General features: G+C 53.4%; 1 protein-coding gene across 4 annotated transcripts in view; it reads right to left on the reverse strand.

Annotated features, from left to right (window-relative positions):
* Positions 1–876: 876 nt before the first annotated feature.
* The window catches only part of E75 (ecdysone-induced protein 75), a 184,890-nt gene continuing 168,119 nt past the window's right edge, over positions 877–17,647 (reverse strand). For 2 of the 4 annotated variants that reach the window (XM_076792169.1, XM_076792171.1), the window contains exons 3-5: positions 10,594–10,738; positions 6,929–7,170; positions 877–6,265 (exon numbers count right to left, since the gene is read on the reverse strand). In XM_076792169.1, coding sequence (XP_076648284.1) covers positions 4,280–6,265; positions 6,929–7,170; positions 10,594–10,738 — 2,373 coding nt within the window. In that variant the 3' untranslated portion in view covers positions 877–4,279. Of the gene's footprint in view, positions 6,266–6,928; positions 7,171–7,836; positions 8,569–10,593; positions 10,739–17,647 lie in introns of those variants that run through there. The other 2 variants (XR_013082674.1, XM_076792172.1) reach the window with 2 other exon arrangements.

Genomic DNA, 17,647 nt, shown 5'->3' on the forward strand with positions numbered 1-17,647 from the left:
ATAAAAGTTATTTTTTCAGACTCGAACGACTTTTCCACGATCCGCGTTAATTGCGACCATTAATTGCGGCTGTGCTCGCTGAAAAACGTTCACCCCGAACAAATCGTAAAACAAAATAGATACCCTTGAACCACGCGCAGAACCGTGAACCGATTGATTGCGGCGACTTTGTTTTCGAGGACAAAACAGTCCCGGGAACTTCTTTCGAGGACTCGTTCGTTTCGCTTTCGGTTTTTGTCGACCCCTTTTCTTTTTTGTTTTCATACTCTTACTTATCGTTTCGATTACTGTTGCAGGCGCGTGACAGAAACTTCGCTGCAGTCTGCGGTGAGGACGGCGGTCTTCTTCAAGGCTGCATCAAATCTGTGTACCCTCGATAATTGGTGTTTTTGTCGTACTTTGCGGCGCAAGTGAAACTTTCTTATTCGAATCTCGGCCTTCTTTGTAACTATCCTTTTGTTGTCTTGAACACGTTAGCAACTCGCAATCTCATTCTCCGGACAGAAACTGACATCTGTATTTCAGAAATGGAAGTGATTTACGATATCGATATTTTTTTAACGTTGCCAATAAATGTTATCTCGATCACTGTACAGTTTCCTCGCGCTCTAATTATTCGTTTTTCGATCTAAGAAATTCAAAATCGGTTGAATATGTCTGTCTTTAGTCGCGTTTCGAATCAAATTGATCTTAATTGGTAGGATTTTGTAATTTTCTTTTTTGCGGTATAAAGAACTGGTAGATTAGGACTGAAGACGATAAAAAGAAAACGGAGCAACTATTTCTTCGAGTTGAAGGGAAGCATAAGGTCAGGATCGAAGACTATACTATACGGGATGTATCTCAGGTTCCCAAAAATAAGAGACGAGGTATATATTTTTTCTGTATAATTCACCAGACAATGTTTATTCAGACGACCTCACAACTCCCAAGCGTACAAAATGTCGTGCTCACTGGGCAATATGCGGGGCTGCGTGTATTTTATTTTTTTTTGTTGTATCCTTTGCAATGTAATAGAGTACACTTTCGGTATTTTGTTTTTCTCTTTCTCTCTCTCTCTCTCGCTCTCTCTCGCTCTCTCTCTCTCTCTCTCTCTCTCTCTCTCTCTCTCATCGATATTATTACGATTTTTTGTCTGCCTTTGTTTCTCAATGTTCCACCAGAAACAACAGCTGCTTGTAATCCTCCTTCTTAATGGATAGAGAAATATATCATACTTTATGTATCGTTTACTATAATAATCATTATGTGTAGTTTATGCATAACAAGTATTACGAATATCAACGCTAGATCGCTTTGGGGCTGGGTTTTGGGAGGGCATAGGGTTTTTTTTCGTGGACGGGCTGGGGGTGGATCAGGAATATCGTTCGCACCTCGCCTAATTCCCTCTCTTCGAGAAGAAGAGGAAGAGAACGTCGACGCGGGGAAACGTAAAACAAACAGGAAAAAACTTCGGTCTCGAATCACGTATGTAGGGGGACGACGACTGTGTTTAAGGGCGACGAATACGAGAACATACGTTTCTTTATTTTCTTTTCTGCGGTGTATGTGTGTACATCGTGTGTGTCTGTAATAACGGACAGGGGGAGGGGGGAATTCGAGAGCGGGGGTGATTCGATCGATTACTGATTGCAGACTTGGTACGCGCGACACGTGCCGCGCAACTTTCTTCAAGTCCGGGGGAGCCATGTATCTATAGCGATCGGGTGGTGTGGGTATAGCTAACGGTGATAAAGGAACAGGAGGGTGGTCTCGACTCGAAGAGGGATTTTCGGACAGCAATAAGGACTTCCTACGCGGGGTGTTTAAAGGGAATGGTGGTGGGTAGGGTGCGAAACGAGTCGCGGGTAGGAGAACGGTGATACACAGAGCGTAAAGGGAATGACGTTTCATTTTCCTCTCGAGTACAATAAATATACAGAGTGTGTGTGTGTGTTCCACTACAACAAGTTTTGTCTGTTTGTTCGGGTATTTCTCGTGTGTTCGGGGTTCCCGGACAGAGAGCCGCGCTCAAAACTACCGAGAGACGGACCTCTGCTTGCCCATCTGCAGCAATATTCTCTGTTACATCGTTTTTACGTTTGGTTTTTCTCTTTGCCCTACACGATCTTTGTCTCTCCATCGATTGGATTCTCGGCTCGCTGGTTTCATGATGCTAACGCGTTTTACTTATACTTCTTTGCTTTTTTTTGTTTTTTGTTTATATCCTCGCACGCGTGTGTCATCCGTGTACTTGTACAATGTGTATGTTTTCTCTCACGTGTGTTCATATCCGCGGTGGTGTCAGTGTGTACTTTTACTTCTTTTTTTTCCTGCGTTTCTCTGCTGTATCTATCGGGGGCAAAAGGGGGGCGGGGCGAGCGTCTCAATAACACGTCGGCGGCGGCCCGCCGCGTATCTTTTCGCTGTTTCTTCTCTCTTTCTCAACTCTTTCTCACCGAACGATTCTCTTTCTCACACACGCTCTCTCTCTCACACTCTCTCTCTCTCTCTCTCTCTCTCTCTCTTTCTCTCTCGAAAGCAACGAAACACGTCCAAACTCTTGGCTCCTACGACTTAGCCTTACAAAATTTACTATTTACACTGCGCCGTACGCCGTATCTCTACCGAACTTGCACGCGACTTCTCTCTCTCTCTCTCTCTCTCTGCTTTCCTGTTTCTCTCCCTATGGTTACTCTCTTTCTCTATCGGTTCTCTAGCACGCACTCGAATCACACACTCACGTAGTACGACTCTCGTCTCGAGTCTTTTCCTTTTCCTCCTCCTCCTCCCCTTCTTTTTACATCCGCTTTAGGAAAACATCAGGAGATCGTTGGTTGCTCGCTCGGAGACGAGAGGCACGCTGTTAGGCACGCGGTTCGCCGCGCTCGATTGATTCCAACGATCACAGAGACGACGACTGTAAGAATCATTCGAGCGACGCGATCGAAGGTACCGATGACTGCAAACTCTCGGAGGCCGCGGCGGGCCGGGTCAGTCTCATGTGAACAAAACATTGAAACGTTTTCTGTTTTTTTCTTTTTAATCTATATATCTTGTTAAAATTTGCAAGACGCGTTCGCTTGCCTTTCTGACGCATGCTTCTCGTCGGAATAGTGGGATTCGATCTCGAAAAGCCTGTTTTTCGTATTTGTTTGCAATTTTGCCCCGATTCACTTGCACAAGCACGCTCACGTGATCCCATTCGTTCTTGTTTCCTGGTCGGTCCCATGCACACTTTCTCTACCTTTCGCGCTATCTCTCTTTCTCTCTCTCCCACGCATTCTATCTCTCTCTCTCTCTCGCTCTCTGTCTCTTTCATACACGCGCAGACACTCGTGTCTTCCCTACGCGCACATACACAAGATGATAACTTTTACGATTATTATACCTTACACATATTACAATAATATTAATTACTTTTATAATATTCAATAATTATAGTAGAGTAAGATGATCGATGAATGAGGTGGAGACTGTACAGGATGCGCGATTTCCATGATTATCACATGTAGATAGATTATTAATTTCCGTTTAACATTCAATCTTTTTCTTATCTCTTCCCTCCTCTTTATTTTTTCTCACCAGTGATCAGCCACCGCGTCGGGGCTGTCCTCGGTACGCTATCCGAGAGAACAAGATCACGTCTAGATCTCGGATAGGTCGAACGGATGTTCGCGGCTGATAGGTGGTAGATAGGTAAACGGATTAGGTAGCTTCCCTTAGGTAGACAGGTAAATCCTACACACGGCACTGTTTTCTCCCGGAACGGCACTCTGTCTCGTGTTGAAGCGTGCGCTTCGCGTGTCCCTTCCGTCGTTTCACCGCACAATCATCGTCATCATCATTGGAAAACAGAGAAATCCATCGTGAATCAGACTCGCGCGGCCCGCCGAGGCGGAGGTAGGCCCGGGACGCGACTCCGCCACCCACCGCCGTCTGCCATATATATCGTGTCGTCGCGCAGGTTTTTTTGTTTATCGATTAATAGTTTAAATTAATAAATTATTTGGTTTATCACGCGCTCAGAGCGTCCTGGCACTTTCATACATCTTTTTCTCCCCTGTGTTGCTCATCGATGAGAAGCGACCGCGGTTAGGCGACACACAGCAAGTGGTCACGCGAACGGAAGAGAGCAGCAGCCGGTTTTTGCACTCTCTCTCTCTCTCTATCCCTCCTTCTCTCTCTCTCTTTTTCTTTCTCTCTCTCTCTCTCTCTCTGGGTGCCGAAATGTCCCGCGCGGAGGGGTGGGGGGACGTTAAGAACGATCTTGACGGGCTCAGGCGTCGTTGTTGAACCACTACGCCTCGAGGGACAACGCTTTGCACGGTCCTACGAGGGGCCTTGGCGACGGGGACGGCGACTTCTTCGACAAGTTGAGCGGCTGCTGGCTGTCGGCTATGTCCACCTGTAGCTCCATCATGTTGCTGGGACAGCCGGCCAGCATCAACGTCGTCGCAGTGCTCGACGTGGGCCTTGGACTCGTGCTCGTACTACTCGACGCCGCCGCAGACAGGTATCTGGGCGACGAGGCCGGCGAGCTCCCGACCATGAGGTAGTCCGAGGAAGACTGCTGTTGTTGTTGTTGTTGTTGTTGTTGCTGCTGCTGCTGCTGCCGGGCGCCGGTCGTCGTCGTGATCACCGACGTGGCCGGCCATCTGCTCGTCGAGTAGTTGCTGGTCGCGCACTGCAACAGTCCTTGAGATCCTTGGGGAGAGCGAACGGTGATGGTGGTCGTCGAGGCGCATTGTTCAGCGGGCGATGGCGAGACTGCGGGTGACCTTGGGCTAGTCTCCCCGCGCATGATGTAGTTGTGGATGATGTCCGTGCGCTTCAGCTGCTCGGCGGTCATCCGCGGCCCCTCCATCAGACTCCTGGCCAGGGTCGAGTGCGTACTGCTAAGCAGGCTGGCCGTCTGCGGACACTGGGTCTGCACTTGGTTCGAAGGACTTCGCGCCGGCGGCGAGGTCAGGTGGAGATGCAGCTGGGACTGCGTGTGCTGCACGATCACCGCTGGCTCGGCCTCCGCGCTGTCCTTCTGGCGGAGAGCTCGGAACTTTTTATGCGGTTTGTACGCTTCGTCCATCAACGAGTTGGTGTCGTAGAGCGGCGGTGCCTGGAGAACACGCTTCAACACCGGCATGTCTTCCACCTCCTTGTCTTCCGACCGCGGACTCGAGCAGACCGAGGTTGGCGCGCTGCTGGCGCTGCTGCTGGCCGGTTTGTCGGGCTTCTCGGTGCCGGACTCGATGCCGCTGTCGCTGGGAGAGTCCAGTTTGCGGAATCGAGGGCATTGCGGCGGCTGAGGCGTTTTGGATAGAGACGCGCGATGGAGGTCGTCGTCGCCGGAGCTCGTGCTGCCAGAGTTCGCTCGTCGCCGATGAGGACAGAGCCCTCCGGCCAGAGTGGCGGCAAGAAGGGGCGCGCTGGACGCATGGTGTCCGCTTGGTGGAGCTACGTGATGGTACTCGGTCAAAGACGCGACCTCGCCGCTGCAGGTGCTCTCGGTGCTGGAGACGCTGCCCAGAGGACTCTTGACAGCCTCGTCCAGCGTGACGTCCGAGGCGGAACCCCAGGACGCGGATGGCTCCTCCTCCATCGGCCAATGCTGCTGCTGCGGTTGTTGTGCACTGATCACGTGTTGCGTTTGCTGTTGTTGTTGCTGATGTTGCTGTTGAGCCTGCATCTGCTGCTGTTGCTCGGTCATCTTGAAGGCCAACAGCTTCTCCGAGTGGAGGGTGTTCAGAGTTCTCAGGTCGGGGATCTTCTTCAGCAGCTCCCGCAAGATGTCCGGGTGTTGCGGATGGTTCTGGGCCAGCACGGTCTGCAGAGCGTTTCGCAGCTTGTTGTGCATACGCTCGACGAGCTCCGTGTTGCGAAGCCCGGGCCTGTCCGCGGCGATCACCACCACCGAACAGAAAAGACCCAATTCGGCGTCCGATAGTCGCAGGGAGTTCACCCTCTCGGCGAAGTCGAACATCGAGTCCATGAGGAATCGCGCGTTACTACTATTGTGGATGGACTCTCGCTTGAGCACCTGCCCGTTCAAGCAGATCATGCTGTTCGTTTGACCATCGAACATGCAGGCCAATCGCACCAGCAACACCTCGAACACGCCGGCCTTCAGCAACGTGACCTGGTCGTCCTGTGCCAGCAGGCTGAAGCCAGGAATGCGTTTCGCGAACTCTACCACGCCACGGATAGCCGGTGAGAACCTCTTCGAAAAGTCTTGCAACAGCTCTTGCTGGCCGGTCAACGGTTGAGGGTTAGGATTCAGAGGGCATGCCTGCAACAACCGGAGAAAGGAACGGTTCAGATTAATAATCGGATCTCAAGGTCGTTGACACGCTCCGAGAAGCGACGTCCGCGTCACACACGCTTCCTAGTTCGAGCAAGGCTCGCGAGGACAACTGGTTCGACTTCCGCGTGAAGCGGACGTCTCCTCAAGGCTCGACACGCGTGAATGTAAAAATGAACTTTGAAGAATCTCGCCGCGCAACTCGGCAGACGTAATTCACCGAAAAAAGTGGTTGACACTCTAGCGGAAGCTAATTAACGTATTTCGCCGTTGTCGCTTTGCGTAATTAAAACGAAGTTAATTGTATACACGTGTCTGTTTATAAGCGAGATGCATGGCACGGTAATCAAAGAACCAACGACTTAAGAGGTTCTATAAAAATAGCAGGTCAAAAAAAAAAGAGCATAATGATTTACTTCTAATTTTTACATAACGTGATTCTTGGTCAGAGGGGTTCTTATTCAACAGTTGGTCTCTGTCCGTCGTCCAGGTAATCGTCTTCTTGAATGTAAGTGTATGAAAATTGAAATACAATCGAAGAGGTGTATAACTGAATTTTTTGAAAAATTGACCACACGGAATTGAGCTGATTGGCGCGCAATCAAGGACGACGAGAACGAAAGAAATTAGTTGAAGTGGTGGATCACTTACCAAGGTGGGTGGACACGCGGTGTAGTTTGGTGTCTCTCGAGCTCGCACGAGGATCGGAGCGACTTTGTCCCTGGTGAAGTCGCATGTGTCAAGGTGTGCTTGCACAACGGTGGCGAGTAGACGTTGCTCGTCCTCCAGCTCGGCCGCTACTGCCTTCTCTTGAGAACGGCTGTGGGAGCTTTGCTGCATGGCAGCCAGAATCCTGGCCTTCTCGCGCTTGGGCACACGGCCGAATCGCACCGCTATAAGCAAAAACGGATGTCGGACACGTTAGACGAGGCGGTTCGACGGCGACGATGAACGAAGACAGGAAGAAGCGCAAAGTTCGGTGTCGGTGGTGAGGCAGAACGACCGAAGGACACGTCGATGAATAGTTAATGCGATCAATGGATGAATCATGCAACGGACACGGCGGCGTATCGCTCGGGACGACCTTCGAGCGCATCGGTACTCCGCGCGCGGTTCGATCCGAATATGCGGAAAAGAGAAGAGGAGAAGCTGGGTACACCTCTCTACGGTCTCGTCGGGGACCGCACCGCACACGCTTCTCTCCCGCGAAACTTATCACCGCACCAGATACTGGCCTGGCCTGGCCTGGCATGGCATGGCCTGGCCTGGAGGACGGTTCGGGCCACGAGAAAAAAAAAATCGAGAGGGGAAAGCGCACGACTTTCTCGCGCGAGAAATGAAAGTGCGGCTCCTAACCGTGTTGGCCTCGTGCTACGAATCCTCCGATAGAAAGTCCGCGCGCGCGGCCGACCGAGCGTTGGTGCGAGCGAGCGAGCGAGCGTGTACCGGGGGCCCGTGCCGTGTTGTGTAAAAAGGGAACGCGTTCACCACATCATGACACACCGGGGGGTTCGTTCTCGCGAACACCTATCCCACAGAGATTAATCCAGGACACCTACGTGCATTGTGATAGTTGACAACTCCGTTGAGGATTCCCTTCAGTATGGGCAACTCGTCTCCCATGACGGTCGAGAAAAACGAGCGGTTCCCTAACTGCGTCTCCGTATGCGACACGCGTGTTCGTACTCAACTGCACTGCGCACGAAAAACTATGTATATCTTTCTCCCCATGGGCACACTAAATCACTACCGGTGGTGGTTGAACGGCGATGGGCGCGTACGGCGCACCATACGACGAACTGGTCATGTGTATCCCGGTCTGATCGCGCGTGTGTCGGCGCCGATAACGTTCCCCAAGTCTCTTCCCCGTAGGAAACAACGACTCTGGACTCCGCGATCTCTAGGCTGACTCGTCGTATCCCGCAAGTCACTCCAAATGGTTTCGGTTGCGGCGTGCACGTCGCGCCGCCAGACACATACACGGAGGCGGCTGTTACACGGTGGCGGTGCTCAAGAAAGGAGCACGACAGTACGACGCGTGCGGACGCGAGACAGCATCACCGCCGACTGAGTGATGTTCCGCGGGTTGCGTTCAACAGCCCCTCCACTTATTCAGCCATCAACGACTCCCACCACCGGCCACGATTGTGGCCTTTGCTGAGCCTTTGGCCTTGAACTTGGTTTCAGCGACAGCCGCACGAGGCGTACCGCCGACCTATATACATACACTATATAGCGAGCGAATGTACGCGCCGAGCGTCGCCGCGACCACCACACGCCGGAGGAGAGGGTGCGCGTACCTGTGTAACGCCGCGCCGCCTATGTATGGATCGTCTCTTTGTGTTCGTAGTTGAATACGACAGAGAGGAGACACGACCAGAGACGGAGATGAAATGATATTACCGGAGAGAGACAGAGAGAGAACAAGAGGCAAAAGAGAGAGAGAGAGGGAGAGAGAGAGAAAGAGGGGTCTCGTTGTCAAAGGTGACTCTCTGTCCCGTGCGCAGATGCGAACTTCCTTCGCCGGGGGTAAGTTACCCTCGACGACCTTGGGCAACCCCTTGCTCTGGCTGTTTGCCCTGTCACCAGCTGCCGTCGTAAGACTTATCTGTTCACGGACGATCGATCTCTGTGTCGCTGGATATCAACGTATCCCCTTTTTGTCGATGTCATCACGGTCACGAGTCGTGTGCTTCGAGTCACGTACGAATCTTGCCCCGCTAGACACCGGGAGAGTCCCGCTACCGCCACCAGAGGCTATACGTATGACAGCGTCGCGAAGAAGAATGCGTGGAAAGAGTAATACACGTTCTTGATGAACATGTCACCCCATGGATTTTCTCATAGGTCATGTACCATTCTACGTCAGAGATTCTAATTGTCCACGACACCGAGAGACAGAGAGAGAGAGAGAGAGAGAGAGAGGAAGAGTGCGATCCGAGCGATCGTAAGAACGACGGAACGGAGAGCAGCAGGTTCCCCGCGGGTGTCCAGTCGCAAATTGCGCGGCGGGCAAGTCGGGATCGTCGGTTTGGCGGGCCGACTGGAGAGGAGCATGCGCCCGACGGCCAGGTGGTTCGACGTGGAGGGGTGAACCCGTGGCCGGAGGGGAGGATCACCGTGCCGATAGTGGGGGCTGAGAGCGATCGCGAAGGAGACGAGGTTCGCGAGGTCTCCGCACGGAGCGTAGCGCCACGCGACGGCGCGTTGTCACTCGGCCCCGTCTGGTGGGGGGGCTAAAGCGACGAGGAGATCGAGCTGTCCGGAGTGGGGAAGACGAGAGGAGATGATCGCGACAGCGTACGCGTCTAGGAAAGGAGGGGAAGCGAGTCGTAGAAGGAGGTGGAAGGGTCACCGGGTACGTAGCGGCGAGTAGCGGTACTCTTTCTACGGACGTGGAGCCGCATGCAAGCCGAGCAATGCCCGTCTATTGACCCCGCCGAGTCCACGTTGCCTATCAACGGACTTGTTGTTTTTTTTTTTTCTGTTTTCGAACTTTGAACACCTTTCCGAAAACGAACAAGGTTACATTACCGATTCATTCGGTTACATTTGAGACGATCGATCGTTCGGTAGACAGACGCAGGACTCGCATCAGCGAAAACGTTCGTTGTCAAACTGTGTATGGAACGGTGTCCGATAGATTGAAATTCGAGACGGTATCGCGAATGTTTATCGAGAAACCGTTTTCAGAATCGTCGGCCGTGTTCCTGCAGGTCGCTAGCTTCTTCGTTGAAGTAGAAGTGGATAGGGACGGTTATAGATCAGCCCGCAGTAGATGCACCCACGGCGGGCGGCCGCGTCGGCCGTGTCGTTGACCCCGGCAGGTCTGATGCGCCGGACGAACCTAGTCGCGAGGTTTCGCGCCGAAAGAGGTCACAGGGAGGGAACGACCCGTGGACCGGGCCATGTTTCGAAAAGAAAGCAAGCTCATCGCGACTCGATCGGGGGGATAATCGCGGCTGCTTTCTCAAACGGCGAACCGGCCACTTTCGCCCGTTGCGACACTCTTGCCGTGTCGCGGGGAGCCGCGTTACGCAAACGGTCATTGACCTGCCATTCTAGATTTTAGAAACTACTCTTTCGGGGAAATGTGTTACACCATGGTCAGCGTCCTGTGCCCAGGGGAAAGTGCGGCAATACGTTCATCGATACGCGATTGCGAGTCCGACGTTCGCGATGTCCGAATCCGCGCGGAAACTGCACGCTTTACGGTACCGTCTAGAAAAGTCTGCTCGACCGACGCGAACGCGTAGCGAAAGTAGCAGAGGGAACGGAGGTGAAAAAAAAGAAAAACAAACGTTCGATAGACTCACCATCACGACTCATGCCGACAGCGATGCACTTCTTGAGACGACAATATTGGCAGCGGTTCCTGTTGATTCGTAGGATGCTGCACTGCTGGTTCTTGGTGCAGGGCCGGTACTGTATCTTCTGCTGAATGCTCCGCCGGAAGAATCCCTGCGAATCACCAACGAAACCCTCGTCAGTCTGACCGTCACTGTCCGAGGAGGACCCCGACGAGCAATTGGTCCCCGTTCGCGGGGTGGCCAGGTCACATTCGCACAAGCACCCCATTAATTCACCTGTTTCAGTGTCTCGCGCGGTAGTTTTTTTTTTTTGTTTCGTCACACCGCAGAAAAGTTTCGAAGAGGCGAAGGATCGCGCGTGCAGCGAGGGCACGCGGGCACTTATCTCTTTCCGCGATACTCCCTCTGTCACGGTGTGTACGGTTCGCGGTATCGAGAGGATTATTAAGCGACCGTCGAGATCGCCCGGCCGAGAAGATAAACTGGCGACGCGCGAGAGCGGGTCGCGCGGCGAACCTTGTCACAGTCCCGGTGTGTGAATCACTGATAAGGAGACGCACGCTCGCTGAAACCACTAAACTCACCAGCGAACCGACCGTAACTGTTCGACGGTACGATCATGCGAGTCGAAACGCGAGTTTCGGGGAAGTGGGGGGAAAAGAAGCGACCGTTTGTATCGGAGCTTGGCTGTGGACTGGCTCTTTCTAGCACAGAGAGCATAGAGCCTCGGCACATTGCCTCTGGCTCGGCGAGGTGGGGGACACTCTGACCCAATTCCCGGACGTTCACCCGCAGTTCACCGCGTGAAAGTGAGAGTCCCCCTTGCGCGCACTGGCGCTTCCCGTCTCTCTCCCTCCCGCAGCCTCTATCTCGATCCCTGTCCCACCGACTGTCCCGTTCGCGCCCGCTCGCGAACCCTCCGATATCTCGATCCTTCTCTCTCTCGAACGGGCCGAGCCGAGCCGAGCCGAGCCGCGCCGCGCCGTGCCGCGCGCGCGACCATACAGGCTCGCGCGCTTCGAGCGCTCTACTAACGGGTTCCTTCCCTCCTCGCCCTGCCGCATTCTGCAAGGAACTACCCTCCCGGACTGTCCCGCCCTGCCCTCGCCCGCTTATTGTCGATACCGCGACCCCACCAACGCGAATAAACGCGGGAACACAAAAAACCACACAGTGAACCTACACTATTTTTAGGGGGTGCTGATCATACCCCTTGATGCTACCCTCGTGTTAACCATAGTGATTCAAGTTGATGACCTGTCGGCGGATTATCTAGGAAATCGAAAAAAATACACCATCTGCACTATTTTTAAGGGTTGCTGATGATACCTCTTGACGCTATCCCTATACGAATTTAATAACAGCGATTCAAGTTAATGTTTCATCGGTAGCCTCTCTAAAATTAGCCCCACCAACTAGTATGGATTCACAAATTATTTTGAATTAAGGCTACGTTTGATCAACCCTTCAATCTGTACACACGTTCCCGAACCATAATCTCCGACACTTATGGAAAATGCTTCATAATTTCCACGTAATCTATAAGTGTGCGCAGTCAAGAGTGTGCGGTCTGAACACTCTCGAAGCTAAAATTTGACAAGAATTTATCAGAAATATCGTGTCCCGATTCGGACTGGATTCTGTAGATCCAAGATCGGAGGGAAAGAACCGACGCAAGAGGACAAAGGAAAAAGACTCTTTCGCTCGGTAGGTTTCTCATGCGGCAGCCGCTAATTGAGAATGGGAAAAGAGGTAGGTCAGGGCAGAGGAACTTCCCGGCCGCGTATCGGTCAACGACCTCGCAGCTCGGTTACGTAACGAACGACGCGTGGAACGTCGTCGTTCCTGCCGTTGGTCGTCGTCGTCGTCGTCGTCGTCGTCGTCGCTGGTGCCGTCGTTGGTGCGGTCGTTGTCGTGGTGTGTCGTCGCGTATCTCGCGCACGATGTCAACGGGCGCAGGCGCGCGTGTATGCACGTATGCGTACGGAATTGGCGACACTCGTCGTCAAGTGACTCTCTCGTGACGTCAGACACGCGACCTCGCCTACCTCAACTTCGTGCACAGCCCGAGACGAGAGAACGATGTACCGTTGCACCTCCGCGCCCGGCCTGTCAATCGGTGCACGCGTTCGATGCAAGTCAATGAACTGTCAGCGTTGCCAATGTTAAGCTCCCCGATGCGGCACAGCGTTGCCCTGTCGCGACACGTTTCCGTTCGAAATTTTTCCAACGATCCGGCCGAAAATGATTGTTATTCAGGTCTACGGGCGAAGATTTTTCATGGGAGTCGTGTCGATGGATCGGAGGGGAGCTCCGGGCTCACCGTAGATCTTGTTCGGTCGCGCGCTATTATTGTCACGCGACCGATCGGAGTCTCGGAAACGGCAAAGTTATTGGCCGCGAGCTGCCGCTGTCCCGGACGAGGCCAGCAACCCCTGTTGAACCCCTTGGTTGGCGGGAATCCGGCAGAGGTGGAACCGACCGGGGGTGGGATTGTGGGAGAATGCGGTGCATCGATCTCTCAAACCGTGCATTCCCCCTGACAGGTCAGGGGGCGACCACCTTCGCGTGCTTCCACGACTTACGTTCGCCGGCGCACGCGCCTCCATTGTGTCACATCCACGGAAAGTGCAAACAGATCGCTATCGGCGGCTCAGATCCTTCCTGGGAATATCCTGTTTCGCGAAAAACGCGGCCCCGGGAGATTCGATGCTCGCGGGAAACTTCGGACGACGCTCTAAATTTAAACCACCGTGGTTCTGGAGGGGTAGCATCGGGAAATATCAACTCCGATTACCGAATGCATCAACATTTCCGTTTCGACCCGGTTCGATCAACATTTTTATTCCTAGCACCCAGTCTTCCAGTTTATCCGCTTGACCCGAAACGGATGCTGCTTCGCGTTCAAACGCCTCGACCTTTTAAACTTACGTATTAAAAATGTTATCTTACAAGGGGGATGGTAAAAATAGAGAATCGCGGAAGGAATCTCGATAATAAATAATCAGAAGCAAGAATAAATTTGCTTCGCCAAAGAACGTTACAAATGCACATTCGAAAGACGAAAGACCTCATCCGACGGTTTCGATTATTAAAATAAAATAAATTCCGTTTTACCAGTCCAAATTTTAAATGATTCCAGACTCGAGCCGTGTAGCAGGTACCCTAATCGCGAGGAACCGTCTCGGTGCATCATCCCCATCGTATTCTCTCGGGTCCAACAACCCCGGTCCCGCGCTCGGCGTCCGCCAGCGAGTCACGTTCACCGGTTCGCTTTTATTTTCCGCGAAAGGAGCGAGTTCGAGCTCGGGCACGGGCACGAGCTCGGGCATGGGCGCGGGTTCGCGTGCGTGTGCATCGGTGCATGTCTGCACGCTAAGAGACACGGGGCACGGGCGCACGTACACACGACCGCATACAGATGTAGGTAAGGAGAGTGTGGGATATACACACGACGTGGTCGCGGGGCCAACGACCGGAGCGCGCGATCGGGTTCGGTGGTGGGGATTCGAGTGGCTCGATGGAGGGGCGGGGACGTTAGGGGAAGGTGAGCGTATCTGCTCCCACGGGCGTGTAGGGCGAGGAGGGGAACGAAGACGGAGAACCGGGGGCGGGAGAAGGAGAGCAGAGAGGCAACAAAGAAGGACCAAAAGACGGTGCGAGAAAGAGAGGAACTCGACGTTGGAGACAGACCCGGCGGTGAGGGGAAACCGAGGAGAGGACAGGACACGAAACGGAGTAACGGTGACGTACATAATGCGCGCGCCGTTGCGGGCGCATGCGCCACGACTCGAAACGCTGCGATACTCTCCGCTTCGCTCGGGGGCATTAACCGCTCGCGCGTACTCGCTCGCACCGACGCGCACCTACGACCCCAAGAATTCGCTGCTCGCTCTGCTCTCCCCGGACGCCGATGTATCGGCCAAGTCGATCGCCGAGGTCAGAGATGCTGATCGCGTAATCCGCGCACCATGGGAAATCGCGCGGAAAATTCCCGTCATCCCTACCCCGGGACCGTGGAAAATTTTCCTGGATCGTCCGGGTTAGGTCAACCGTTTCGGGGGCTCCTCGACCGGAAGATGATATCGCTCTGCCATTTTTAGAGACCCGATGCTTCGTACGGGGAACGCGGACTATTTTCGGGGGGAGGAGGGGGTCTTGAGAGAAACTGCGGGACGATTCAGATTCAATTCTGCATAATGCTTTTCCGGGTTGATTGTTTCGAATTTTATATAGAAAACAATTTCGTGGGGTTGTTTCCAGGGAGGAGGTTCTGATGACTAATTAGCCGAGTAACGTGGATCTGGAATGTTCCATTTAGGTCTCGGCCTAGCGAAAAACATTGAAATCGCCCGATCAAAATAATCTACAATTGGGTATACCCGGCAGCGAAGTAATGGTGCCGTTGACCGATCAGTTTTACTACTCTCGTTTGACCTCGAACAGTTCGCTGCTCTATTCCCCGGGCATCGATACCGGGGAACTCGACCGCCGAGGTCATCACACGAACTATGCATATTTTCTACTTCCACGATGCCAGAGGTGCGTTAGAGTGGTCAAAGCTGAACGTATTGTCACGATTTCCGGTGTTTACTAAAAGATCACTACCGGGTCTACAAATTAGACTAGAAAAATGTTCGATGTACGTTGGATGTGCGTGGATTACTCTTCAGAAGTAGAAGAACATGATCTCGTTCGAGTAGGAAAAAATTGAGACTTCAAGAAGGACGGTGTTTATCGGGTTTCGCGTTGCCTGTAAATCCGCTGACCCCCAAAAAGCCGGGCAGCCAAGGTGAGTTAGTATCGGCTGGCAGGTTCTCGCGCGAGGTGTCGTGTTTCACGGGGAGGCGTTTATCGCGAGGCATAGCGAGGCGAGCGTGACGTTCGATTCCGCGCGCGGCGCGGAGCGGCGCGGCGGGGCAGCGTTATCTTAAAGCGGTGCCGCGCGCGCTCCGGCCGTCCGGAGATACCGCGTTGAGCGAACACCTACCACGATAATAAGCGGCTGACCCGATTCTAAAGTAGATGCACCGGGGTCAGTAACCCCAACCGAGCACCGAAATACCCGCGCAATCAAATGAAAATGAGATCACGATTCGTTACGACATCAAAAATGACGGTTAGCCGAGAGAGAGAGAGAGAGAGAGAGAGAGAGAGAGAGAGAGAGAGAGAGAGAGAGAGAGAGAGAGAGAGAGAGAGAGAGAGAGAGAGAACGAGGATGGGCGCGGAGGGGTAGAGTTCAACGGCGATGTGGAGGGGGGTGGGCGAGGAGGAGAAAGAGGAGGTGGTGGAGGAGATCGAGGAGGAGGGAGGTGGGGGCAGGAGAACGGGGAAGGGGCTCACGAGGTGGTGGAAGGGGGGCCTCGAAGAGGGGGAGGGAACACAGCCGTGTGACGTAACTGGCTCGGGGGTCGACGACCGGAGGGTTAATGCACCGGTCGCCTGGTTTCAACCCTCCGGAAAAAGAGTCGGCGCGCACCTCCACCGTTGATTGTCCCGCCGGGGAGGAGATTTACCGAGGAACGTCGACGCGATGATAGAAAAATCCCTATTTTTTGTCGTTTAGCGTACCTCACGATTCCACCTATGGGCTCTCCCGAACGTGGCCAGGGAGGAGGGAACGAGGATCGAGGAATCGCAGCGCGCGGAAGTTTCGATGGACGGAAATCGGAAACACCGGGCGCGATTAGCTTCGAGAACGACTCGGAGAAAAATGTGCCTCGAGATGAGTACTGGTAGATACGGGGAAACTAGATTAGGGGAGGCCGCGGCTTTGCATAAGCCAGAGGGACTCGGGATCAGATTTGGGGGAGGGTTTCGTGAATTGAGCCGGTTATTCGAACGCGCGTCGTCGGGATGCCGTGTCTTTTATCGCGCGTTTATCGTGGCCACGTGATCACGCCAACGAGAATCTCTCGTGCCGTACAGCTGAACTCAGGTCAGTGACGCGTGCACGAAAAGTGTCATGGGGGGCAACGTCCCGGCGAAATCTGGGCCAGCGCGGGCCACGGAATTTTCTGGTCGCTCCCTCCGTGCTCGCGGGAACCTGCTGAACCGCCTGGGACACTCGCGCCAAAAATATTCTCGATACGATGGGAATAATAAGCGAATAAATTGAGAGACCTAACACCGAGAATTAGTGAAAGATTGAGGGTTTGTATTTTGAGAGAGATCTATCGGGAGGTAGTTACGCGACTCCTTGAACCTGCGCGAAGCTGGAGCCCAGAGCGAGTCGGTCGGGGAAAAGTAGCTTGCGGCCGCCGCTGCGAGTCGCTATGGCGAAATAGTGCAACAGCAGTGCGACCGAGCGACCCAGTCTTAAAGATATCCAACACTCTTCCGCGTTCTCTTCCCTTTCCACGAGTCCCTCTTCCAGTACCATAAGACAGTCTCTACCGCTAGCGGCTAGGTCACTCGACGACGACTCGGCCTGCTACACCGCCATAAGTTACTGACCCAGTCAACCAGCTCCGGGCGGCCGCCTCCATCACTCTTTTCGTGGGTCTCGGTTGGAGGGGGAGCCTAGACGAAAAAAAAATCCTCGACCGGATACGAACGCTCGGATATGCTCGCCCGATCTCGTTCTCCTTCCGGAGATAACAATGGGAACCAGCCGACCGGGGTTAAATGGCGACGCAGGAAGGCCGGGACACTTTCTCTTTCCCGCGGTCAGCAGATCATCTCTTTGACTTTTCGGGATCCACTTTCTCTTTCTTTCGTGCCCCTGGCCAATCCTACCGGGAGACATTATCGACGGTTTCGGAAACGAGGGACACCCCTGAAGTGCATGGCTATCTCTCCGCACAGCTTATGCTTCGGGGAAAGTTGCGGTCAGAAACTCAGTAAACAAAAGTAGAAGAAGGAGAAGGATGACTTTCGGTCCATTCAGTTGCTCGCGGATAGTAAGATCGATGAGAATTGAAATTTTGTTCGACGGTGGGAATGACAGAGAGAAACGATGTGTGTGTCTGTTTGGAGGCTCGGATGCAGCCGAAGTGGTCGGGTCGACGCACGAAGAAGATCTGCGAGCACCGAGTCACCGATTAACACACCTGGCAGA

Source organism: Halictus rubicundus, chromosome 8 (assembly GCF_050948215.1).
Source record: "Halictus rubicundus isolate RS-2024b chromosome 8, iyHalRubi1_principal, whole genome shotgun sequence".
NCBI classification, from domain to species: Eukaryota; Metazoa; Arthropoda; class Insecta; order Hymenoptera; family Halictidae; genus Halictus; species Halictus rubicundus.